The following is a 25220-nucleotide window of genomic DNA, read 5'->3' as shown; positions in this document are numbered from 1 at the left end:
TTAGGGGGAAGGAAGAGTCTGGTTTTGGGGTGTTTTTGTTTTGTTGTGTGTTTTGTGTGGTTTTTTTGTGTTTGATTGGTTGGTTTGTGTGGTGTTGGTGGGGGGGGGGGGAGGGGGTGTAGTGTGGGTTGTTTGTGGTACTGGTTGTTGTGTGGTTGGTGTGTGTGTGTGTGGGTGTGTGTGTACGTGTTGGCGGAACTGAGATTGCAAAGCAAGCACGGATGGATGGGTGGATAAAACCTCCATGCACGATACAAAAAGGGGGGGAGTTGGATGCGAAAGAAAAGGAGTCCTTTGATACTGTAGATAGATACGCTAGTAGATGGGGAGGAGAGTCTTTTCATAGAGAACAAAGGCATCCTATGTGTGTCTTTCATTGTCACAACACAAGGGCTTTCTTTGAGGGTTTGGGAGAAGACAAGGCGGTCTTGTCTGTTGTTCTCTCCGTCTGTGGCTCCTTTTAGGCGTTGTAGGAGAGCCAGGACCAGGACCAGGACAAAGAAACTCTTGTCGAGTTCTCGTCGTTCGTTTCGTAGGACATCGCCCTTGTCGAGTCGGCTATTTCTCAAACATGATGAGAGAGACGGGAGGCTATTCTATAAGCGCCAAGAGAGGCTGTTCTGATAGCGGAGATCCCCCCCACCGAGATGCAGATCCGGGGTGCCGGATTTGTTGGATTCTTGCCTGAGCGTCACGTGGTTCTTTGTCCCATAACGAATACGCGCCCCGCTTCCCTGCGCCCCTCATCGCGTATAATAAAACAACTCTATCTACCCGAACAAAACTATGGGTATCGGCGTCTAGAAACCCTAAGAAATACCATCGGCTGTAGTATGGAGAGTTATATGTGGCTGACGGATCCTTTTAATGAACTTACACGGCCATTCGTGACCATTCCAAATCTCCTGGGACTTGAGGGACAAGTTCATCTAGCAGCGTCCGAAACTCATGTAGCAAACACATTTGCAACAGGTGCTCAGCCCTTCCTTTTGCTGATAAATTCCACTCGAGGTGTTCCAGCGATAGAGAAGTACCAGTCCTTGTCCCAGGGAACGATCACTGTTCGTCTATCTTGTCCTTTCATCGTTCCCACCCCACCCACATATTCTCCATTTGAACTCTCGAATATCCGGACTGCCCCCTGGGCTGGCCCCTGGGTTGCGACGTCAACAACTATCGCCAGGATATTATCCAGGAGGGTCATCCTTTGTCCTCGTGGGGGGGTATGCCACTCTATGGTAGGCTCGCACGGGCCACAATTTGTCTAAGATGTGTATTAGCAAACTCGGGTCTGGTGTGTGAGGCTCGGCCAATATTACTTTCTCCTCGCATTCCCCCACGGAGATCACTGTCGCTTGAGAGATTTGTTGGGTATTTTGAGATCATGGAGAATTACCAGCAATTATCAGGAAAGGCAAGAACAATACGTCGCTGGTTCAGTGTTTGGCTTGGAGCGATCAGAAGCCGAATCCACGATTCTCACTTTGAATGGGAAACCCCTGATCAGGGCGCTGCAATGGGGTCGGTCTCGAGGCTGATAAGCTGCTGCAATCGAGTGTCAAACCGTGTTGGATGGACTTCAGTTAAAGTTGAGTTGAATAGTCTTATCTTAGGTGTAGGCACACGTCGAGGCGCAAGACTCATTCATTATAAAAGGTTCATGCCCAACTTGTAGGCCACAGTTGAACGCCGCCGTTAGGCGGGGCATCAGCCCCACGTGACACTTGTGCGTTAAAATTACACTAATTTGCGGTAGAGTATGGCTAAATTTTCGAAACCTTGAACTTCTTTCTGTTATATCTCGGCGAGAAAGAGTATTTATCACTTATAATCTATAGGTTAGATAGATATAATAGATACTATTATCACGCGAGAGTGAAGGATGGATTCGTCTTCGTGATCTATAGTTACGTGGTTGGAAAGTCTGCGTATTTGCACCGAAACAACTGTAATCGGTATACTTTCCTAATCTCAACTCGCGAATTGCACATGATCGCCAAATCGCGCAGGTCAGTCCAAACTTAATTTGTCCTGTTTGTCAATTTCTCAACATGTTCAGCATGCTCGGTCGAGTCTCATTCTGCGTACCAACGCGGCATTCTCTGGTTTTCTCAAAACCTGGAAACCTGCGGAGGCTTTCGACTGTTTCTCTCCATTCCACACTTCCCACGAACGTGTACCGGCTGCAGCTCTTACCCAAATCAAACCTTTCAGCCTTCAAAAAGGATGAGGACTCGAACAGCAACGAGCGGGCTTTAGTATCGGATGATGGTCTGGTATATCCGAGAGTATCGGACAAAAAGCCGAGTGCGCACTCATTCAGCATCGTTTTGGAGAGTACTGAGATTGGTTTCCTGGGCAGAAGCAAACGGGCCTATTTTCATGCCCAACACTATCCTAATGCAAGATTTGACGAGACTTGCATTCGACCGGTATCTAGAAGAGGACGAAACGAGAAAGCCAGTCTTGATCAGTCTGAAGAAGGGTATATGCCTAAACCATACTCCCACGGCCACTGCTTACATCGCTACTCAGGGACACTTTTGCCGGCGCCGCTGATCGCCTTTTCTTTCGATCCTTCCAAGTTCTCACTCCAACCACTGCACCCGATCGAATTATCCAGTGAGCCTTAATCTTTGAATCCACGGCCCATGGCTTATTCCTTCTGCAGAACTGAACAGCGTGCTCGATGAGCTTTATTCGACAGAGGCAACTATCTTTCATGCTGAAGAGTGGTTTGACCAAAATCCATTCCACGATGCTGGACCAGACATATATGACTTGTAGGGGGTATCGCTGACCCTTCTGGCCATGCCTTCTGACTCCGTGTCACCTCCATTGCGTGACCGTTGCGCGGGCGGGACCTAACGTCTTCACCATGTACCACCCATTGAGTCACAGCTTGATGCTCCATTGGCCGCCTTCTCCGTCACACAGCGCAGGAACAAGGCTCAAGTTACAAACGCTCGGACTATACCATTGAGTCAATAACTCACGGCGCTGGCGCAGAAACTTAGTGGCTCGTTACACAAGGGACAAAGTACAAGTACCGAGCCGACTGATAGAACAGTGACAACCCCGATTTTATACTCCATCTCCACTTCTGTGCCAAATTTGGTACCTACCCTAACCAGTCAATGAGCAGCAGAGTGCTCGTACAATCGTACCCTGGCCAGCTAGGTTTGTGGAGAGGCTCGAGCAGGTACGAAGTACGAGGTATAAGTTTGATAACAATCAACTTGGCAGATTACGAGGGACTCATTACTCCAAATAAAAGTACATACCCACTACCTCATGGCAGTGGGTATCCATCACCTTCCAGATGCGAGGTAGGTACATAAGTACCCATACCTAGCTGGACTTTGACATACTCCCCCTCCACCAACCACTAGTCGCCACCTCCATCCCCACCACCTCGTTGTAACCCACACACCACACGAACACGAACACTACCCGACCGCCACGCCACGCCACACTACACTACTTCACTACGTACAAGAAACCCTCGCCGAGATGCAGAATCAGGCAATTGCCCTGCCCAGCCCAGCCCAGCCTCAAGGAGATACTTGAGTAACAGAAAAAGGGTCTTGGAATGTACTTGGTATTTTTGTACCAAAAAGTTATTCAAAGGGTACCATATCCGACAACATCCGAGGGTGTTCTTTGCTGGAAATGGTCCTTTGTTGTATTTTGGGCAGGGATGATTATGTTATTCGTGAATCCTAGGCAAACAGATAGATTGTACACTCGTACGTTAAACCATAGCTGGTAAGTAGCCCGCGCGGTAGAGAAAAGGGTATGTATATGTATATATCCAAACACTTGAACCAAACCTCACTCAACCCATTTATTTTCTCGATCGAGCGACAACTAAACTCCGACCTCTATTGCCGTCTATACCGAACCGACCCTCTGTCAAATTCCAAGAGTTTTTCTTCTTCTTTTTTCTTTCAGGCTCTTCATTTCTTTTTCGTCTTGGATTTTTGTGCCAACCTGACCCAACCACACCCGACGACAAGCCACGTTATCTTATCTCGTATCTTGTGAATCAGTGGTATACATCACGTTTCGATGAGACATCCCCCCTCTCCTCTAGCTCTAGCTCTAGCGAGGAGTCGAGGAGTACCGACACGATACACTGTCGTAGAGCCGGGCCAGCACTTTGCCTCGGACCTTTATCAGATGTCAGAAGGATTGACAGTAGCGACAGTGGACAGCCTCCTATGCGACGCACGTGGAACGCTTTCTTTTTGATTGGACTACTAGACTTTGATCCTCGACTTTTCGATCCTCGATCCTATTTTCCTATATCCTATTTCCTACACAGATATCGATTATAATATAGCAATGCCTTTTCAGGAGTCACAAGAAATGCTCTTCTCGTTCTCTCCCAAATGGCCTTGAGAGAAATAAAACTACTTCCATCTCTACCTCCCAAATCGTTGACACGTTGACATTCCCCTTTCCCTGAGCACTAGATCAATGCCGGCAGAAGCGCCACCAATGGCAACACGACCTGTCCACCGCCGAGGGCGAGTTTGCTGCCAAAGTTCTCGGTCTGGACGGCGACGTCTGCAGAGCTGGTCTCAGCTGGCGTCTGGTTTCCTAGTTAGTTGAAATGCCCCGTCTTCAAAACCTGGCGAAGAAAACAAACTCACCTCGCTTGCGGTCTGTTCGGGCGTCTCGGAAGCTGTGTCGGCCGGAGCGGCGGTTGTCTCTGACGGTTCAGAAGAAGCCGTCGTCGACGTTGTACCGGTCTCCTCTGTGCCTGGAGCTGAAGAGGTCGAAGTCGGCGCCGGGGTGGCAGTGGGTTCCGTGGCCGAGGTCCCATTCGAAGCAGGAACTGGCGTCGCGTCGAGTCCACATCCTGTGGCCGCGGCACTTACGCTCTCGCCGTAGTACCGCCAGATGTCAAATTCGAGCGCGCATTCGAGGCAGTCTTCCAAGATGGTGGTGAAGTTGGCCGAGTCACAATAGCCTTCCGTCCTCCCAGCGGTAATGACGCCTCCACTGGGCATGGTGTCAATGGAGCTAAACAAGACATGTATCGCACAACACTCACCAGTTCGCATGGCACTCATAGGCAGGCGTTCCCGGCTCCTGTCGGCGTTCCAAGGGAACAGAAGGGTGATACTCAAAGGAGATAGAGGCAGAGGCAGAGGCAACGGCCAAAGCCAGAACCGCGGGAAGAGCGTAATGCATGGTGTGGTGGTTGATCCAAAGAGTGGCAAGTTAGACGGAAAATACAAAGGCTGGAGCTGCAAGGTACAAGTCTGGGCGAGAAGGCCACGAGAAGAGGGAGATAGCTCTTCCATATAAACATGGAGCTCTAGCCACCAACCTCGAGTCCAGTCCCTTCATTTCCGGGCCAAGCGCAGGTGCTCCAACCGAGGGTGGCATCAGTGGCCAAACTCAGCTGCCCAAGTCGGCGTGGTGAGAGACACAATGGTCGGCCATGACATCGGCAGACGAGACAAGTTGACGCGTTTTCTCTTGCCCAATTCTCGGCTGCTCCATTGGTTTGGTCCCTCGTGGCATCCAGCCGATCAACAGCGAGTGCCCAGCAAAAGCCAAGCGCGCCGGCGAGCTTGGGACGAAAAATTATCTTATCAGATCGAACGATTACGGGTCTGACAAAAGACTTTTTCGGCTTTTTCCAAGCAATTAGTGGAGAAGGACGAGTTGTCTGACCACTCCCGATATCGGCACCTGCTTGATATCTTGTCTGATTAGATGGCAGCTTCGCTTGGACGTGCCGTGATGCCCTCCGCTAGAGCCATTGTCCTGCGCTTCGTCCGAATTTTCTACTCCATGCACACGGAGAGACTTTGGAAAAGGAACTCCACTTGTCTTTGCATCTTCTCCCAGCAGCACCAGGTTCTGCCATTCCCCGGCCAAGCATTGGTCGGGTGTCCCTCGTGACTCGAATGGATCGGTTTGCGCAGGGTATATCTTCCACCAACCACCCCCTCCTTGTCGTAGATTGTCATGTAACTAGAGTTTAATTCAATCCGTTCACTTACCTCTAGAAACTGGTTCTGGTCCAAAAGGAAATCGACAATACTTCTGCTTATATCATCGACACGATGGCACCACTCATGTCTGCTCTAGTCTTGGGCGGCGCTCTTGCGGCAAAGTTCGCCCTTGCCCAAGAACATGGAGAGGAATACTCAAAGACCATGGGCCCAGTCGCCTTCATGTGGCCGCCTGATCGTGAATGGGGTGCTGCCCAGGACAACACAGCCCCGTGCGGTTCAGCTGCATCGGTCATCAACAGAACCGACTTTCCCCTGCGTGAGTCAATGCCAAATAAGTCCAGTGGCTTCATACTGAACTGTGACAGTAAATGGCCAAATTGCGCTTGTCGCTCAAGATGAGTCCTGGCACATGCAGGTAGCAATTTCTTATAAAAGCGGTGGGTGAAGTGCCGATCCAGCTTCCTGCTTAGTTCATGACTGACGACTCGGCTAGATCCCACGTCCAACGATGATTTCGAGGTCGTGATCCCAGACACAAGAATCCCCGAACTCAACGAAGGGCACCAGTGTTTCCCGCTTCCGAATCCACCGGCAGATGTCGAAGCTCAAGCACCCGCCACTTTGCAGATTCGATATACTTCCGACTTTGACACGGACCTGAACGAGACCTTCTATGCGTGCGCTGATATCACTTACGTGCCGACCAGCCAGTTCACCTATCAGGTGCCATGCTTCAACGCCACTACCGAGGATTTCGAGATTTCTGATGAACCTGACTCGGAGGAATCTACTTCAACGGGTTCGGCAGCTGGAGCAACGGCAACGGCCGAGGTCCCAGAAGCCACCGAGTCATCATCTTCAGGCCTGTCCGGCGGCGCGATTGCCGGCATTGTTGTCGGTGTTGTGGTGGGAGTTGCATCTGCCCTTGCTCTCTTCTTCGTCCTGTGGCGCCGCCGCCAGCAGAAGAAACGCCTTCGTCAACAGGAAACCTCAATCAGAAATGTGAAATGGGAAGCCCAACACGGGAGCGGACCGGCATCGCAAGCTTCGGATCGCGACATTGCGCTCAGGAATATTTAGTTAGATGAAGGTCCGGGGAATGTGGGAACATAGCTGTCAGTATGGAGGATGGCATATGTTGAACTGAGTCGACCGACGCCTGATGGAAAGTGGAGATTCGATCCCTAATCATTCCAGAGTAATATTCAGCTTGTCTCGGTGACCAATAGCACAGTAAGCCATATTTGTTCCACTATCCAACTCTTGCCTATTGTGAGCACAGCGATAAATTCAGAGTCGAAACTCATATCGATCCAACATTAAGGAAGGTTTAGCGACCACGTGAATAGGAATCCGCTAAAGAAAATCGGGTTAGCGTCGTCGACCTTTCAGCATATGAATGTGGAAGCAGTGAATACCTTGTGTCGTGCGGATCCAAGGCCTAAATCGACCCCTCGTGGCCTAATACCCACTCAGCAATCCCTCTTGCGTGCAGGGTGGTCGTCTCAAACGTGGGTGCTGTCAGGTCCTCAGGTCCGAACACGAGCCGGAGCTCAGTGCATCCCAGAATGATACAGTCGACTTGGTGATCCCTCAGCAGATCTTGGTACGCCGAGCGCCATCTCGCCTTGACGGGTTCTGGAATCTCGGGTTTACTCATGTCTTGAAATATCATGCGGTCGGCATCGGCCCGGAACTCGCTGTTGGGCACGACCGCCTCCAAACCGAACCTCTGAAGCCGACGGATGTAAAAGTCCTCTTCCATGACCGCTCGTGTCGCGAGCAGTCCGACCTTTTTGAAGCCCTGATCCACAATCTGCCGGGCCGTGAAGTCAACAATATGTAACACGGGCAGGCCGGTCGTCTCCTCCAGCTGCTCTGCGGCTTTGTGCACAACGTTGGCACAGAGGACCAAGGCCTGTGCATTGGCTGCTCTGAGCTCCATACCACACTGGCAAAGTAGTCTGGTCATGCCGACATAATCTTTTGCGCCGATCAGTGAGGCGAGGTCCTCGTAATCAATGGATCTGATGAGGAGATTGGCCGAGTGTATACCGCCTCGTTTAGCATTGACATGGTTGTTGATTTCCTCGTAGTATATGGCCGTAGTCTGCCACGAGAAGCCACCGATCAGACCCGCCGTCCGTGTGGTTGCGACAGCAGACTTTGTCAGTGAGGATGCCAGTCTGTGCGTAGTCGAGGGCAAAGTCGCCACCTGGAAGTGTGGGAGTAGTTTGTGGATGTGGGTGAGAGGACGGGGAATCACTTTGCAGCGCATTTTGACGACATTAGGTGCAGCCACAATCGACCCGAAAGTATCAAGAAATGTGATGATCGCAGTGACAGGGACGTCGACCTACAGTATAAAGGACGGTCGAGATTTGGATGAATGGAACAGGGAGTTCGACGTCGGAATTTCGACACAGGTACTCTCCATTTCCATCTTTGGACCTGAGTGTGGGCTTGAGCCTCGCTGCTTCAACTTGAGGTGCTCCGGCACGTGACTGAGCAAAGTGTAATTCGGCCTGAGCAACGGATCAATCGCGCCCACATCCGGGCTAGGGGGACCCTGTTCCCGGATAGTCAAGCTGACATGTGACATGTCCTAGTCATGAAATTCTCCTGCGCTTCGCAAATGTCCTTCCACGTTAGCGACAGTAGTACGGATTCTGTCGCCAAGGTGGGTTATCATGACTACATTGCAAAACGCCCTTCTAGTGCACAGCGTCCTGTCCCTATCAGCAATGCACCAGAATGCACACGATTTGGGCGGCGACCAAATCATTCCACGAAGGCTTGTGCCCTAACCCTATCGGGAAGGTTGGCCGAGTAATAAAATCCACCGCGGCACACAACAAATCCGCAGGTGTCTGGCTTCTGATGTGGCGTTCTGGGTTGTGAAGCCGCCATGGCACGCATGGTCAGCAGGTGCGGAAGGTGCCTTTGTCCAAAAGAGTTGCGTTGGATGTGAATGGTGTGAAAGGAGTAACGCTGCACATTTATCGGTAGAAACGCCCAGCTTTATGGTGATGGTGATTTGTCCCTGCTGTGTTTGATATTACGTCTTCACTGGCACGCCACAATCACAGAGGTGCGACTTGGTTGAAGGATGGCAGGCACAGATCTACAATTGCGAAGTTAGATATAGCTAGGTTGACTGGGTGAGCTTTTTGAATTGCAAGGTCGCCGTGGGTAGGGGGCCAGGGCCACCCGATATCATACCAGAACAGTGCGTAAACTCAAAGGCCGGCTACTGGTCCACTCACCGGAGTTTGCTGCAACATCGGTTTTTGCAGGGGCAGGAAGGGCCCTTTCCTTGGCCGGAAATGCGCAGGCGTCACTCAATTCACGGGCGGTTGTCATGGAACAGGATCGTCATTGGAATGACTCTCGTGGGCGAACAATAGTTTGGAAAGGAATCCAATTCGCAAAATCTTTCTTCGCGCCGTTCGCTATGCTACCAGACATGATCATCCGTCTCTCATATTTCCGAGGGCGTTCGCATGCAGACATCATTGAAGAGAGCTTTACACCGAGCGCTCTGTTCGATGTTGCCAGTGGTCCCCATAACTCCTTCGAACGCCATGTCACCGGTCGAGCTCCCTTGTCCGTCGCCAACGTGCACCGGGCTTAAGTATCCGGCATCTTTGGCTGGTTCATAATGGTTCATGATCTGAGGGTTCACAACCACACAGCGAAGGTCGCCTGATTTACAAAATGAAGACATGGAAACATCAAATGCTTCATTAGAACCGGTTCCCAATAGCTGGAGGATCTTGGGCGCGCTCTGTCGCGTCACCCCATAACCAAAGGTGCAAACCGTCTGAACTGAAGTCTGCACCAGTCGATGCTGGTCTTCCAATTTGTCTCTCAGGTAATGTTTCGACCAGCCTGAGTAATGTTCTGTCTTGCAGCGAGTCTCGTCCCGATACTTGAGCATTGCAGGCATATCGTCTTCAATCGCAGATCCACAATGACCCAGCCAGAGAACGTCCCAGTTGTCGCCATAAGGACGGCGGTCGTGAGCTGGTATTTGGGCAAATTGCCGGACATTATCTGAGACAAGTCGAATTTGTTCCTTGAGCCTTACATCAAAGTCAACATCGTCTTCGACGATGAAGGCCGTTTCAAATCCGGAGACAATCACAAATTTGAGGAGATCGATGTGTGCCAACCATGCCATAGCTGAGCCGCGTGCGGGCGTAGCCTTGCCCGAATCCTTGCCGATGTTCTCGAACGCTTGAACCAGCTCGGGTGGATTTTGAGGTTGGATCGGAATTGTGAAATCTAGGCCAACAATATCTGACGCTGCCTTTAGACCACGGGTCCGCCAACTTTCACCCGTGGAGAGGGCGAGAAGCTTTTGGAACTGAGTCAGGTCAGTTGTTAAGCCTGCGACAAGGGATGTGCACAACTAACCCCGAGCGTCGAGTTTGCTGCGGCCTCTCGAGGCGATATCCATGACACGGGCTCACGAGACAAGGCTAGGTTTCCGGAGCTCTGGTACGCTTGTCGCAAGAAGGCGATGAGAACCAAAAGCGTGATTGCAGCGATAATGTGAAGGCGACAACGCGACCAACTACATTGGGTTTGCCATTTCCAGCCTCGGAGCATTATTGAGACATAAAGAATGCGTCTTGGTGAGGCTGGGAAATTCAATATTATGGTGATCGAAGTCGTATATCAGTGGAATCATGATCTCATGATCTGGGCGAAAGCCGCACTTGAGTGACAGCAGTAAAAAGAAATGTGTGAATTGATCAGTTGGGTGTGAAGCTGTGACGGGGACGCCTTGACATTCACAGTCTCGCTGTGGCTAGCCACTATCCCGCCCTTCTCTTGAATACTGATATGAATTTGCTTTCCAGTCTCCTAAACTCGTATCTGATGCCGTCTACTCAATTTGAGGTAGTAGCCTCTTCTCTAAAATCCTCACTGCTCGCCCAGACGTCGACGTCGACGCTCACAACACAAAGATGAGAATCTTGACCGCGTCTCTTTGCACCTTGCCTCTCTTCCTGAGCTCTGTTTCTACTCAAGATAACAGAGATCCTGATCCAAATAATCATTTTATCAGCCCACCGTTACCGGGTCCACAGGCTAATGTCGATGCCACTGTCTTCTGGTCCAACCAAAATTGGACTGTTGGAGTGCAACAAACTATAGACTTGAACTGGGGTGACTAACGTGACCAATTTCATGATCACAATGCAACAAGAAGGCAATCCTGAGAGCGTCCAGTCTCGCCTCATTCTAGGTATGCATCGGTTGCCCGTTTCCAATCTGATTGATGGTGTTGATCGTTCTCCAGACTGCCCCGCTGCGAGTACACAGGACAATATCTACTGTTAGTAGGCCTCAGCCCTGTACCAGGTTATACGGACTCTGTCTCTCTTGCTTCCAATTGGTCTCGATGTCGCTGTTGAAGTCTAACAACCAAAAATAGGGGACGGAAAAATCTCTCCAATTGACCTCAAGAATGGGTCTATCGCCTACCTGGCAGCATGGGATTGTGATCAACCAGATGCCACTCCGATCTTTTTCTCACATTATATCAACCTCACCGAACCGGTGGTCACAACAACCTCCTCGACTCCGACAACAATTACATCCGCATCATTGGCCTCAAGCACCACATCCGGAACCCCTACTTCCGCAGGCCCGGTCTCTACAAGCTCTGTTACTCCAGCGGCAACTGCGGAGAGCAATCACAGTGGAGGTGGCGGATCTAACTCGGCAGCGCTTGGAGGTGGAATCGGCGGCGGCATTGGCGGAGCTCTGGTACTGATAGTGCTCGCAGCCTTATTCATCTACTGGCGCAGAGGAAAGCGGGAAGTCCTCAAAGGCGCCCCAAGCCATGAGCCGTCAACGCGCGAACTCTTACCCCGAAATCAACCGTACCCTCCCAATTCCTATCCCTATCAACAACAGACTTACTACCCAAGCGAGTTGTCTGGCACTCCTTCTCCGCAGCGGAAGCCCATGTCGAACGCGGAGCTGGACAGCAACAGTCGCTCCGATACAGGAGGATGATATTATGAACATTGGGACGCATTGGGACGCTCGTTTTGGACGCTGGCTTCGGAATGAATACTGTCAATGGTTACATGGTCTAGAACACAGGTCTTGTTGGGAATGGAAGGAACAAAAAGAAAGTGGGAAGGCGACATACACAGTAGCCAATGTCGAGATTTGATGACAGCTACCAGGATCAGCCATCCCGGGTGTTTTACTGGCGATTTTCACTGCAACTTGGATACTCATGGGGGAAAAATGGCCGCGTCTTGCCTCTGCCACTCTTTGTTGCTGTGAACCATTTTATGCCGATTGTCACCCATGAGGCTCCTCGACCTCAGAATAGACAAGGTTAACGAGGCTCCCAGTCTTACGTGGCCCAGATAAGGTCTCAAAAAATCCCCAAAAATCAACATAAATATATAAGTCGGCAATGGTTCCAAGAAGCGCAGATTTATTTCCAGGTTTGTTAGAACGGTCAAGCTCGCAGCACCTAGCAGTGCCAGCCGACCCTGAGCCGAAGTTGAGCCGGACGAGAGCCGGCCTAGCAAAAGCGGCGAAAGGTCACGTGGAACACGAGTGAGGAGGTACGAGATATACTTGGTCCTCAGTAGTATTTGTACCTGATTCTGATTCGCTCAGCGTGCCTAGTACTTAAGCTGGAAGAAACCCCCCCTGGAACAGCCCCCCCAGTTCAGGTTTAGGCGCCCATTGTTTCAAACTGCGGGGAAACACAGGCACTGACAAGGGCTTGACCTGATGCCCAGCAAAACCCACTACAGAGACGAGAATCATTGGCCAGACAAGACTTCAGGCCAACCCCATTTCGCATCACCGACCGAGGCAACTCTCTACTTACTCGAGCTGCTCTCAATCGCTTGCGAGTCTGCGTGTCACAAGCTGTCTCTCGCTCTGAAGCCCAGGGTCCCTGTGCTCCTGGCCTAGGCACTGACGGCAACTTGATCATGGATGAAACCCCGCTCGACCGTCCTTCATAAACATGCTTTTCTCTGGGAAATTCGACATCATCTCGACCATCTTCTTTCCATCGTGCCATCGACATCACACCATCTTCAGCTCTGTCGCTTGCTGTGTGTGGAAAAATGGCGCATCCGGGCCCCCTTGAACGCGTTAACCGCCTCGCTGTGGGTGCTCTTACCCTGCCCTTCAGTCTTGTTCACCGTGCATCGACCGAACCACTTCTTACCGGCACTTTGTTGTTTGCTCTAACCCGAGCACCTATTCAATACCGAGCACGCCTCTTGAAGGCATTGGGCGATGCCGGACTATCGCCTGAACGCATTGCCCTGCTCGTCAAGTCGTTGAAGTACCTCCTTGCTATCGGCCTTGTCCGTAGGCTCAACCAGACACTGAACAAACTTGCCCTCAACAACTGGCACTTCTTCACCAAACCAGGTGCCCCCTTCCAATGGGATAAGCGGACGGAGCTCGTGGTAGTGACTGGAGGATGTTCCGGCTTCGGGTACGAGATGGTCAAAGGCTTCTCGAAACATGCGAGAGTTGTCATCCTGGATATCTCTCCAGTCCCCGAGGAGTTGAGGAAGCGTAAATCTCCCTGATAACCACGTCATAGGTCGACTGCTCATTCTCATGCTTTTAGTTCCTGGCGTCGACTACTATCAACTCGACTTGACCGACTTCTCGGCGATAGAGTCGACAGCGGAGACCATCCGCAGGGAGCATGGAGACCCCACGGTCCTCATCAACAATGCTGGCATTGGTAAGCTTCTTGCAGTCGTATGCCAGATGCTAGTCAGCTGACCCGAGAACCCTCCAGCCAACGGCACCAAAATTATTCACAGTGATGCAAAGTTGACCGACAGGATCTTCAAAGTCAACATTGCCAGTCACTTCATTTTGATCAAGGAGTTCTTGCCCGGAATGTTGAGAGCGAAAAAGGGGCACGTTGTGACTATTGCGTCCATGGCCAGCTTCTTCGCAGCCCCCGGCCTCGTCGACTATTGCTGCACAAAGGTTGCGGCACTCTATCTCAACGAAGGTAAGCTCACCGTTTATTTCTATGACCTACACTCTCCTCCGATGTTGACTTCTGGCACAGGCCTGCGGACGGAGCTTCGTACCTATCATGAGAATGGCAAATGCATTCAAACCACCTCGGTCCATCCGTCCTGGCATGCAACTGGCATCGTCAAACCCGTTGCCGCCAAGTTAGAGCAGGCGGGCATCAGGTGTGATCCGGCATCCAACGTGAGCGATGCCGTCGTGGAACAAGTGTTGGCGGGAAGGAGCGGCCAGATTTTCATGCCGAGGACTGAGGAAAGCAATGCAGGGCTGAGGAACTGGCCTGTGTGGCTGCAAGATACGATGCTCCAGCTCCAAAGGAGTTTGAGGAATGTCGACATTGCTTGGAAGGAGTAAGAATGTTCTGTAGGGAGTAGTGGCAATAAGAATGATGTCGATTACCCATTTGTCTTCCTTCGTCGAGATCGACCCTTTCCTCTCCTTTCCTGTTCCGGACAATACATCTCCATCTCCTGGACCCTGCGGAACGAGTGTATTGAAACGCCCCTCTGATATCCTGGCCCCTGGCCACGCTGGCTAAGCCTGTTGGCGGTGTAGCTTCTCTGTAACAAGCCACAAGCCTAACGAATGCAAAGCTCCAGTAAACTCCATCGTTGGTCGATGTTCTTTTTTTTCCCCCAACAGTCCTCCACTCCTCCATTCCTCCATCCCTCCATCCACACCATCAAGGTGTTCTCCTCCACTCTGTCCAATCACCTTGTTCACTCCCGTCAGCTGCCCCATCCCAGTCGACGCGGATAAGGGATTGAAAGATGAGTGGCTTTTACAAGAATCCCATGTCTCTTTGAGAGGCAGACAGAATCCGCTGTTGGCCGTGGCGTTTGCCTGGCTTCCCGTCCCCGGCGGAATGGACTACCCCCAAAATGGTGGCTTATTGGTGTCTTATCTGACGAGCAGTCCTTCGACTCCCTTGGGTGACTGCCCTTGACAATGTCCTGGTACGCGTACAATCACACCATCCCCAAGGGTACTCGTTACATGGCGCCTCGTCCCTGGATGTCGTGCACGAGCCCACACCTATTCCAGCAAAGCTCCAAAGGACGTGGCAGGTGTTAGTTTGGAAACCACCGGCCAGAAACTCTCTCGTCCTCAGATTGGACTCTGATCTTCAGAGAAAACGATGATCCCATGTCCCGCGGGTGGCCTTGCGAACACCGAAAAGGGGCCTGTGCATTCATTGTTTTGCAGGGAGAAATGCCGATTGAGAAAGACATCCATTCTACCGCGATGATCGCCAGGGCTTCTCTCTGGACTCTTTGACCTGTCACCTGCCACTACTCGACAACGGCTTTGCGACAAGCGGTGAAATCTTGCAGGGAACTTTGAACTCTCAATCTTAGCATCATGGGGCTTGACTTTTGTTCGGACCCATGTGTGCCATCGTGTCATGCTACCATCTCCCCAGGGTTATCGGATTGTCTTTGGTGGCGTTCAGCTCCTGCACGGGACGGCATCCCCCCTGGGCATATTCGAGACTCTCAAAGAACGAGGCATTGAACTAAAGTTCTGCTCTTTGACCCTGATGAGGAGCATTCTGAGAGAAGTCAATGATCCACTCTGTCGCGGCCGGAATTGGACACCCCGAAGCCCATCCTCGTCGACGGCTGTTCCCCTGTACCGAGTCGATATCAACGGTGGTCATGCAGGTACAATAAGACAAGTTCGGATGCTCGACAACAAGGTTAACCCAAACCTTTGCTGCGTTCGTCCAAAGGAGGGATTCCAATTCCAATGGCCGTCTCCAAGCCGTTGGGAGTCATATCCTCTGAAGACCAGTCCGGCCTGATTCTCATTCTGACCTCGTTGTCGCTGTGCTTTGTTCTCGTTGCCTTTGCCATTCGCATCTACATTCGGGTCCCGCAGAGATTGTGGAAATGGGACGACCACATTCTGACGGCTGCCACAGTATGTTTGGATACCTGAGCACGAGAGTGGAACATGCGAACGGTCCTAACGGCCTTCCAGGTCTTCTCCATCGTTCAGACCTCGCTCGTCTTACATGCTGTCCACCTCGGCTTGGGGCAGCGGAAAGCATTCGAGGGCGATGACCCCAATAGTGATTTGATCAAGAAGGTACGAAGAAGGAAGTGTCGACGTTAGATGAGAGGTGGATGTTTGTGCTGAAACTTATTCGGTGGGGACCAGTACTATTTTGCAAACGACTTTCTCTACCTCGTCGTCCTCCTCTTCTCCAAGTTGGCCGTGTGCTTTCTCTTCCTGAGGTTGACACGCCGCCGAGGACACATGATCGCCATCTACACCACCATCGGGCTCTGCGGCGGTTGGTTTCTCCTGTCTGTGCTTTTGATCAGCATCGACTCCTCGTGGAAGCAGGTTTTCTCGACACCGGTAGGTAATATCTTGACTCGGATCACAGAGAGAAGAAACTGACCATGTCACAAAACAGTTTGGCAGATGGCTCGCCGTCGGCATCACAGACTCGATCACGGAGCTCCTTTTCGTCCTCTTTGCCACGTACCTGGTCAGCGATCTGCATATGAGCAAAATCCAGAAAGCCATTGTGATATTTGCATTTGCTCTTCGACTGCTGTGAGTGCTGATATTTTAACTCTTGCCGTCGAAGCGACTGCTGCGCTGCTGGAAATGTCTAACAAAGCATTGTTGTCCTGCTGCTACTGCTAGTGCCGTCCCTGCCTGCGGCATCCGTCTCTACTACCTCAACCCGACCACCCTCCCCGGCAATCGCAGCGAATCCCTCTCCCTGGCCATCGTGTGCACGCAGATCCAGCTGGGCTACGGGATCATGGCGGCCTCGGTCACCGTACTCAAGCCGTTCATGGCCGTCTACGAGAAACCCGTGGGCTACTCGGGCTACACCAGCAACACCGTGGCTAAGAAGTACATGACCTCCAACAACAGCGACCACGACCATGACCATCTATCCTTCAAGATGCAGCCACTTTCAAACTCAGACGAGGTCATGCCAGAGAGACTCAGCCCCCACGCCGTGACCTTTGACCCGAACCAACCGATCTTCTCCTCGCGGATTCCTTTGGGGCCAGGGCCAGGGCAGAAGCAGAAGAGAGGAAGCGGGAGCGGATATGGACACGAGAAGAGCGACAGCATACACAGCCACGACAGTCGACGGCTGATCATCGAGCGCAAGACGGACTGGTCGATCCGGTACGAAGAGGCCGAGAGTCACAAAAGCGTTGTTAGTGAGGGTGCTCCATCGGTTTCTGATCGTTGAGAGCTGGCGCTTCGGACTGAACCCCAGCTCTACGAAAGATATTTGTGGATTGCGACGACATACTTGGTTGGAGCTCTGACGACTTGTAAAGTATATATCTATTGTAACGGAAATCTTGGGACCAGGCCAGACAGGAAATGGAACAGGAACAGGTTGGGAAGCGGGAAACGGGGATGCCAGTATGCCGATCAAGTTGGCATGGAAAGAGAGGAAAGGAAATCATCGATCGATCATGTACTTGGTAGCGGCTGGACTCTAACGAAGGGATCGAATTGAGGAAAACATCTCCTATGTCCTTCTGTGGCTGACTGTATACTAGTATGAAACCCGTCCTTGTACAGACGACGGCTTTTCGAGAGAACTCTCCCCATCCACATTCCACGGACTCCACGATACCCAGGTGTTGGGGGTTTGCTTCGACAAAAACGACAGCTCTGTTTCTCGTCAACTTTCTTCCTTCTTCTCTCCCTTACTCTGATCCCGTTCCCTCCCCTCCTCATATCCTCGCTGAAAGAGCCGGATATCGAATATTATACCACGTCCCTAGTTGGTGTCTCGTACTCGACATAATTTCACCGACAGTCTTGACCTGTCTATCACAGTCACCAGTCACAATCACAATCACAATCACCGACACCATCATCTTCATCCTGGGTCCTGGCGAATGGATATCCACCTAATGCGTAGTACGTACACGTAAGGTCTTGTTCCATAGAGTTTGAGTCTGCCCTCCTCGCATTGCCATGTGCGTTTAAAATACAAAACTAGCGATTCTTTCCCACCCTCGAGGCGAGTGGGCCACCGTTTCCGGGGGCACAGGACGGGGGGACGCGGGACAAGGTTGTGCTGGCCCGTGACGGGGGGGATAGGTAGGTTTCAGCGAGGAAAAGGAATCCCAGGGACCAAGGGACGGGAGTATCAAGGTCAAACGAAGCGAACGGCTCTGGCTGGCTGGCTGGCTCGGTCTGAGAACCTCGATTCCATCACCATCCACTCTTTTCGGGCGTGACTTTTCTAGAATCTCCATACTCATCCCATCTGCTACTCGTACGAGCATCTACTTACTGTACCTGTCCATTCATTCATTCCCACACGTTAGTACCTCCCTCATCTCTCCTCGTCAATACAGCTACGAGCCGTCATGAAGCGGCGAGACGGGTCCCCCGATCCCCTCTGCTTCCAGCTAGCCATAGCCAGAGCCATGCACTCCATCCACCCGCTCGACCCACCATTAACGACAACGGGGAAGAGGGAAAAAGAGCTTGAGTAAAAGTGTGAGTGGGTAATATAGCAGGAAGTTCAAATCCACACCTGCAGTAGCGTCGAGTAATTAGTACGCGAGCAAAGTAAAAAAGCTTATCCTCGCACCTCGCTGCTCTCTGCCTGGCAGCCTGGCTAGCAAGGCAGGCACTAGCACTGGCACGGCATGTCACTGCACGTAAAGGACTAACGACTTATCGTACTTGGTACAGAACTGCAGGCGTGTCTCTCACCCCAGACTCCACCCAGCTGTTTACCCAGTGCCCACTCTGCCACTCACTACTCGAAAGGACAGCACTCTTCCCCGTCCTCCTTTTCTCAGAGATTGGAAGTAAACTTGGAAAACGCCAACCGAGAGAGTAAGTACTGTACGAGCATGTACCGAGAAGAAAAAAAAGAAAAAAGAAAGAAAGAGAAAAGAAAGGAATCATTCCCTCTTTCTCTCCCTGGTTTCTCTCCTTCACCCTCATTCCTATGAGTGTGTGTGTGTGTCCCGCTCAAGCTGGAAAAGATGGACTGAACTCTCTTTCCTCTCGTACTCGTTCAACGAGACACGCAACAAGCACTCCCAACAGATTGGATCTGGAACAAGGGCACGCGAACCTCCTGAATTTTCGTCCTCGTAGGTGATGCGTGCGCGTTGCGTTGCAGTGCGCTGCAGTGCGGTGGCTTGCTGAGACCAAAAGACCAAAAAAACTTAAATAGGTTATCACAATACGAGCTTTTAAGTTTATACATGGAGCGAGACAGGTAAAAAAGAAGAACGCGAAATACAAGGTTCGAGGCGTAGGGCGTAGGGCGTAACGTGTAAGGCGACCAGTCCAGTCCAGTCCAGTCCAGCTCGGAGCGGAAAGAAGAAGAGGTGCGAAAGGCAAATGACCCCTGACGTGCAGGGTCTGACCTGACCTGACCTGTGATGCGAGAATGCTCGTCAAAGGTACCTGGGTAGGGCAAAGGTAGGGAATGAGGAAAAAATTGTTGTGTGGACTTTTGAGGCGAGTGATCTGACAATAGTCCCGATCTGTAGGTATACGTGGACGGGGGAAATGACAACAGGGCTAGATATTGGTGGTCTTTGTGTCAAAGGGAGAAGCACTCCTAGGCACTACCAAGATCGCCGGATCTAGTTTCGATATTGCTCTTATACCATCTTCTTTTGTACGCATCCCGTCAACGAACAGCATTGAGAACCCAAAATTGTCCGAGAGCATCCGATCCGATATCCCAAATATAGACCTGGCCAGAATGAGAGAGTGAGGATACTAGTTCCGACCCTCGACCGTCACGACAGGCCCCGTGTAGACCTTCCTCCCTTGAACCACATAAAACACTCCCGAGATAATCATGACTCCGAAAAACAGCACGACCGACCAGTTGAAGGACTCGGCGTCCACTGGTGTGCCGTTGGGCCAGAAGCTCCAGAAGAAGGCAAACAGAGAATAGACTACACTGAAGACGTTGATCGGCACGCCCAGCTTGCCCAAACTCCACCGTGCCTTGGGCAGCAATTCAGGATGGTACACGCGGCGGTACAGCACGCATGAAATGGAAATGGTGTAAGAGAACATCAGCGCGCAGACCTGTACAGAGATGATGGCGTTGAACGCAGCCGAAGAGCCAATGTTGATTATCGCAAGCAGACAGCTGATGATACATGTCAGCGTAACGGCGTTGGCGGGTATGTGCAGCTTCGGGTTGACAGCGCCGATCCAGTTGGAAAACGGTAGCCCCCTGTCGCGGGCAAAGGCAAAAGTTTGACGTGAGGTGGAAGCGTTGAATGAGATATTGGACGCGATGACCAAAATGAGGATCAGGATGGTCAGGGCGTTGACACCGCCAGTAGACACTGCCTGGCGGAAGATCCAGATGAAGGGATATTCGGTTGGATCGTTGAGGGCGGCGTCCACGTCGGTCAAGGCAAAGTTGTAAGTGACGACGAGCACCAAGCCGAGGACCCCGTTCGAGATGTAAGCCCAAAACATGGCGTTGGGAACATTGCGACCAGCATCCTTGACCTCCTCAGCCATGTGCGCTGTGCAGTCAGAACAAAGTGATCCATAGATGGCCGAAATCTGCCCGATCATAAGAGCAAGGCCCATACTGGACCAACCTCCTTCGTTGGAAAACTGGGTAAATGCGACCTTTACAGAGTTGCGAGGCGCCATCACCCACAGAACGATGATGACCGCTGCATATTTGTTAGCACCTGACCACACCAATCCTTCTTGAGCCAGTGAGCTTGCCTCACATAGGACTCACCAAAGAACCCAAAGACATGCACGATGAGGAGCACATTCTGTATCAGAGGCAGATCGCGCGCCCCCCACGTGTTGGCGACAAAGAGAACAAGGACCATGGCGAACACCAACAACGTTCCCTGCCAAGCTGTTGGTTCGTAATCAGGATTGTTGATCTGAATCAAAGCTTGAATAATGGTTCCGGTCAAGAACGAGCCTGACGCTGTCCCAGCCTGCCAACTGAGTGTTGAAAACCAACCGGTTAAATAGCTCAGGCTCTTCTGATATCTCGGCGGAGCGAACTCAGACACCCAATGGTATTGGCCGCCGCTCGTTGGAGCCCTAGAGTTGTTAGAGGCTGCTCGTACATGCGATGGCGTTGAGCATACATGGAAGCCATCTCGGCCAGAGATGTCATGACGATACCAAATCCAATAAAGGTCCAGACGTAGGTCCAGAAGAATCCAGCAATGCCACCATCGACCAAAACCTGAGTGTTCGCTCTGCACGAGGATCAGAAGCTGGATAAGAGTGGCCAGGTTGGCCATGCCCGACACATTGCAACTCACATCAATAGGAATTCCCACGTCGCTTGTAGAAGGGCGGTAAATGCCAGAGCAGAAATAGGTCGAAAGTTGCGAATCAATTCTTGACGTTTTCCTAGACGTTGCATATCCCTTTGGTCTTTGGTGGTGTAGCCCTTGTCGAGGATACCAACGTCGTTGTAACAGCCCTCATCTTCGATGCCATCGAAAGAAGCCAGCTCTCGAGCAGTAAGTGATGCATCCGCGACCTTGTCTAGAGTCATCTTGATAGCTTCAGAATAACAGATACGAAAACGGCAGCGACAAAGTCAGGTGGAGAGATAGGAAAGCACTGGAATATGATTCGAGTTCGATCAAAAGGGAAGACGAGTTTGCATCTAGTATCACTTTGAAGCTACTCCTTGGAGTTCAGGTTGGTGCCGACCCTGATACTAGTAGCACGCAGACAGGAGGGGGTATCAGTTGCAGAAGCCATGTTGAGGGGCTTTCGAGGACTGAGGCGAATTAGCGAACCAGGGTTGACAAGACGATACAGGGATCAGCTCTGCATGGGCGACCTCTCTGGCGTTCTCTGGCGTCTCTGCTAACTCAGAGACCGAGTGGTGTGCTAGTTGCCTCCCCATTGGGATGCACAATATTCCCGGTCGACTGACAGGTTTTGACTGTGGGACTCTCGATCGCCCCTTGACGGCCATCTTGCTCACCATGTTGCACATGCGTGATTAGTGGTTTGCAATTCAGCGAACTGGCGGTGGTGGAGATTGTAGGCTTTGCCCCGCTCATGAGCAGGTCTCGAGGGTCTTTCGCCGTCCCATCTTGCCATGGGATCGGGGGATGCTGGAGAACTTGACTACCTCGGTTGCTTCTGGGACGAACAGACTGAATGTTTTGATGTCAAAGTACAGAAACCTGGTGTCCCATGGTTACCTGCGTAACAAAATTCGACTAGAAGCGAAAAGGGAATCAAATCCGAACCTGACGGTTGCCTGCAAGCCACAGATCAAACCCCCTCCCAGGTGGGAGGTGGGTTCTGGATACTTTGCGCCGAGCAGAGAGAATAGAGGTGTTTTGATCCCAAGTGGTGACGTTTGACTTTAACGTCCTGCCAAGACGCTTAACTTTCCTGCGAAAATCCACCATCAGTCTACGAAGATTCAACGCAACACTGCATCTGCGCCAGAGGAGTTGAGAAGACCGTTGCCCCGCGCTGTTGCTGCCCTTCCTCAACCTTGGGGCTAACCCTCGCAATCCTCGCACAATGGCCCAAGGACAAATCAAGAAATCGTCCAAATCCTCCTCCACGAAACTCTCGACCTCTGGAGGAATCACCAAGAAGGGCTCGCGGACGATAACCCCCAAAAAGGCAAAGTTGTTGAAGCAGGCCAAGTTGAACAAGAAATATACCGCGGGGCTCACCGCGAAGACAGAGGCCATGCTAGGTGCACGTGCTGGACATCTGGAAATGCTGGGACAGGCGAAGAAGAAGGACGGCGCAACTACAGCCAACGGCAAGGGAAAAGATGGGAAGAAGAGTGGGAAGAAGGCTTGATACTTGGTGATGCGATCGCGCTGTTCAAACACGATCCTTGTGCACGATCACTCTTCCTATGAATTCTGTCGAGGCGAAGACAGACTTTCGGCTGGGGATATGATCTTGCGAAAGAGACGATACATTCTACACCGGAATACTGATCCTCATGAGTGGTCAACGATTCCTGCCAGAGAGGACTCCCCCACTACGTCTAGGTCGAACTCTTTGACGATACAGAGGACGCATCCTTTGACAGCACGTAAATCCTGGACTACAGCACTGGGAATAAAGTCGAAAGTCGATGCTTCAACGGAGCACTGCAGCATATAGGATTCGAAAGCTCAAGGACTACAACGCCCATCCTGGTATATGGTCCAACAACCAAAGGAACGCCCGCAAAGCCTATGTCTTACATTCCACCCAGCGCTCGAGCAGCTTCACCCCCACCGCTTTGAACCATGGCCTGCTGGCTCAAGTCGGCTCTGAGTTTGCCTTTGGCAGGTCCACCTTCGCCGACACCCATTCTCCGCGCAACATACCTTTGGGCCAACATACCAATCGCCAGACTCAGTGTTTCTTCAACCCACTCGCTCACCCATTCTCGGGGGTCGATACCACCACTTTCAATAATCTCTTCGATGCTCTCAGGCAAAGTGCCTTCCCCGCCACTCGGGGCATCTAGCCACTCGATCCATTGTCCGGGAATGGCTTGAGAGACGACCTGGAAAGTGATACCGTGAATGGGGTCGTGCAGATAGACAGCAAACACAATCTCGTCAGTGGTGTTCTCCTTCGCCTCTTTCACTTGCTCGTCCTTCTCCGAACTCGGTGCTGGGGCGAACAGTTCTTCTGACACCGGTTGTGCAATGGCCTGGATTGCTAGGAAAATCTCGCTGTCTCTGGTCGGATTGGAGGTCGAGAGTGTTTCCGTAGCCCGCTTGGCAGCTTCTTCAACTCCGCCCTTGGTTCCAAAGTACTCTTCAGCGTAGCTCTCGGCAGAGGCCCTGACGAGCTTAGTACCCTCAACAAGGCCTTTGACTGCGTTGATACTTCGAGGTTCTCCGCTCCTCCACCATGGTCCATCATGCCAGGAGCCCAATGGTCGCGACATTTCTCTCGATTCTCTTTTGGGTCCGGCTTCGTGTCCTCTTTGAACGACCATCAAGTCTCCACCCTCGACTTGTGCCATGACACGGCTAAAGACTTGGTAGACGAGGGGATCGAGGGTGGGATAGTTTGACAGGTCGTGGGTGATATGGATTTGTAGTCGTTCGTGGGAAGAGATCGGAGGAGCAATGGTCTGCAAGATGTTCTGAAACGTGGGCATAGCTATGTTTCTGAGGTCACCGCCTGTCGTAGCTGTTAGCCTGCAAACCCTCCAGTTCAACGCTCAACGTCCATACCAAACCCTTTGAGCACACCGACATTTCCTCGGAGCTGCTCTGCCCATTTCTGTGCTTCTTCATTCTTTTGTATTTCTTTCACAGCCGCCTGGGCCTGACTGACGGCGGCAGAAGCAGTCGAGAGCAATCCCCCCCACCACCCACCGCCGCTTTTGGCCGCTGCTGAGGTCGGCTCAGGCTGCGATTCATTTTCTGTGGACTCTTCAGTCGTTGTGGTCGCTGGTGTGAAGCTCTGATGGAACGAACGTGTACTATCACCCGACTTGCGCTGACCGCTGCTCGACTTCTCTTCGCTTGTCCGGCCAGGAGGCGGGGTGGCCGTCGAGGTTCGCTTGGGGGATCTGTTGCCTGTGGCCGAAGACACGTTTGGTCGCAGCGATGGAGTGGCAGGTCGGCTAGCTGGTCGTTGGGCCAAGTTTCCCAGTTCAGCGAGCAGGTCTTGTTCGTTTTGTGACGATTGAGCCGGTTGTCCTTGTCGGGCAGTTCTGGTGGAGGGCTTAGGGGCACGCGTCGAGGCCTGCGTGCTCAGATCGTCAAGCTGTGCCAAAAGCTCATCGTCGGTAGGTGCCGCCTTCTTTGCAGCCATGGTCATTGCATGTAGAGATCGAAACAGACGGGGATGGAGGTGGACAATCTGGCGTGAGAGAGACGAGTTGAAGACGCAGGGAGGCTAGGAAACGTGCACGGACGTGACTATGACGGCAAGGACGGCCATCAAGATCCGCTTTTGGGGAATAAGTGGTGCCGCTCTAAGCCACCTTGGGACAAAAGCATATGGACTCAAAAGACAACGTCCCACACTCAACTTTGTCTATCCCTTCCAGTCAAATCAACTTCCTTTCTGGCACCCACTCTGATTCTCACTGTACTACACAACAGAGCTCAGACCCTCAAACAAACCACACGTTCCCAAATCTGCACCGCCGGCCGAGACTGAAGCGGCAAGGCGACAAATCGAGATCGGCTGGGGCGAATG

At 51.8% G+C, this 25220-nt stretch overlaps 11 protein-coding genes across 11 annotated transcripts; 6 read left to right on the top strand and 5 right to left on the bottom strand.

Annotated features, from left to right (window-relative positions):
* Positions 1-2382: 2382 nt before the first annotated feature.
* AYO20_10722 (hypothetical protein) lies at positions 2383-2787 on the top strand (the record flags this gene model as incomplete). The annotated part of the gene is made up of 3 exons (XM_022648978.1): positions 2383-2485; positions 2536-2622; positions 2672-2787. 3 exons carry the CDS (start codon positions 2383-2385, stop codon positions 2785-2787), a joined length of 306 nt encoding a protein of 101 aa, XP_022495078.1.
* Positions 2788-4474: 1687 nt separating this feature from the next.
* Positions 4475-5202, bottom strand: AYO20_10721 (hypothetical protein; the record flags this gene model as incomplete). Its single annotated transcript, XM_022648977.1, has 3 exons — positions 4475-4597; positions 4659-5010; positions 5063-5202. 3 exons carry the CDS (start codon positions 5200-5202, stop codon positions 4475-4477), a joined length of 615 nt encoding a protein of 204 aa, XP_022495077.1.
* Positions 5203-6086: 884 nt separating this feature from the next.
* On the top strand, positions 6087-7058 carry AYO20_10720 (hypothetical protein; the record flags this gene model as incomplete). The annotated part of the gene is made up of 3 exons (XM_022648976.1): positions 6087-6294; positions 6344-6415; positions 6472-7058. The coding sequence occupies 3 exons, from the start codon at positions 6087-6089 to the stop codon at positions 7056-7058; spliced, it is 867 nt and encodes a 288-aa protein (XP_022495076.1).
* A 361-nt stretch (positions 7059-7419) lies between these two features.
* Positions 7420-8256, bottom strand: AYO20_10719 (hypothetical protein; the record flags this gene model as incomplete). Its single annotated transcript, XM_022648975.1, has 1 exon — positions 7420-8256. One exon carries the CDS (start codon positions 8254-8256, stop codon positions 7420-7422), a length of 837 nt encoding a protein of 278 aa, XP_022495075.1.
* Positions 8257-9459: 1203 nt separating this feature from the next.
* On the bottom strand, positions 9460-10592 carry AYO20_10718 (hypothetical protein; the record flags this gene model as incomplete). Its single annotated transcript, XM_022648974.1, has 2 exons — positions 9460-10347; positions 10398-10592. The coding sequence occupies 2 exons, from the start codon at positions 10590-10592 to the stop codon at positions 9460-9462; spliced, it is 1083 nt and encodes a 360-aa protein (XP_022495074.1).
* A 594-nt stretch (positions 10593-11186) lies between these two features.
* On the top strand, positions 11187-12011 carry AYO20_10717 (hypothetical protein; the record flags this gene model as incomplete). The annotated part of the gene is made up of 3 exons (XM_022648973.1): positions 11187-11235; positions 11290-11325; positions 11425-12011. 3 exons carry the CDS (start codon positions 11187-11189, stop codon positions 12009-12011), a joined length of 672 nt encoding a protein of 223 aa, XP_022495073.1.
* Positions 12012-13096: 1085 nt separating this feature from the next.
* AYO20_10716 (hypothetical protein) lies at positions 13097-14393 on the top strand (the record flags this gene model as incomplete). Its single annotated transcript, XM_022648972.1, has 4 exons — positions 13097-13559; positions 13615-13734; positions 13792-14013; positions 14074-14393. 4 exons carry the CDS (start codon positions 13097-13099, stop codon positions 14391-14393), a joined length of 1125 nt encoding a protein of 374 aa, XP_022495072.1.
* A 1395-nt stretch (positions 14394-15788) lies between these two features.
* Positions 15789-17268, top strand: AYO20_10715 (hypothetical protein; the record flags this gene model as incomplete). The annotated part of the gene is made up of 5 exons (XM_022648971.1): positions 15789-15962; positions 16023-16130; positions 16203-16406; positions 16465-16607; positions 16701-17268. 5 exons carry the CDS (start codon positions 15789-15791, stop codon positions 17266-17268), a joined length of 1197 nt encoding a protein of 398 aa, XP_022495071.1.
* Positions 17269-19790: 2522 nt separating this feature from the next.
* AYO20_10714 (hypothetical protein) lies at positions 19791-21573 on the bottom strand (the record flags this gene model as incomplete). Its single annotated transcript, XM_022648970.1, has 4 exons — positions 19791-20716; positions 20788-21107; positions 21155-21268; positions 21335-21573. 4 exons carry the CDS (start codon positions 21571-21573, stop codon positions 19791-19793), a joined length of 1599 nt encoding a protein of 532 aa, XP_022495070.1.
* Positions 21574-22568: 995 nt separating this feature from the next.
* Positions 22569-23104, top strand: AYO20_10713 (hypothetical protein; the record flags this gene model as incomplete). The annotated part of the gene is made up of 2 exons (XM_022648969.1): positions 22569-22842; positions 23079-23104. The coding sequence occupies 2 exons, from the start codon at positions 22569-22571 to the stop codon at positions 23102-23104; spliced, it is 300 nt and encodes a 99-aa protein (XP_022495069.1).
* A 146-nt stretch (positions 23105-23250) lies between these two features.
* On the bottom strand, positions 23251-24830 carry AYO20_10712 (hypothetical protein; the record flags this gene model as incomplete). The annotated part of the gene is made up of 2 exons (XM_022648968.1): positions 23251-24191; positions 24245-24830. 2 exons carry the CDS (start codon positions 24828-24830, stop codon positions 23251-23253), a joined length of 1527 nt encoding a protein of 508 aa, XP_022495068.1.
* Positions 24831-25220: the final 390 nt, after the last annotated feature.

The sequence above is a fragment of the Fonsecaea nubica genome (assembly GCF_001646965.1).
Source record: "Fonsecaea nubica strain CBS 269.64 chromosome Unknown Scaff119, whole genome shotgun sequence".
NCBI lineage: Eukaryota > Fungi > Ascomycota > Eurotiomycetes > Chaetothyriales > Herpotrichiellaceae > Fonsecaea > Fonsecaea nubica.
Note: the sequence above shows the minus strand (reverse complement) of the source record. Positions and strands in the feature narration are given on the sequence as shown.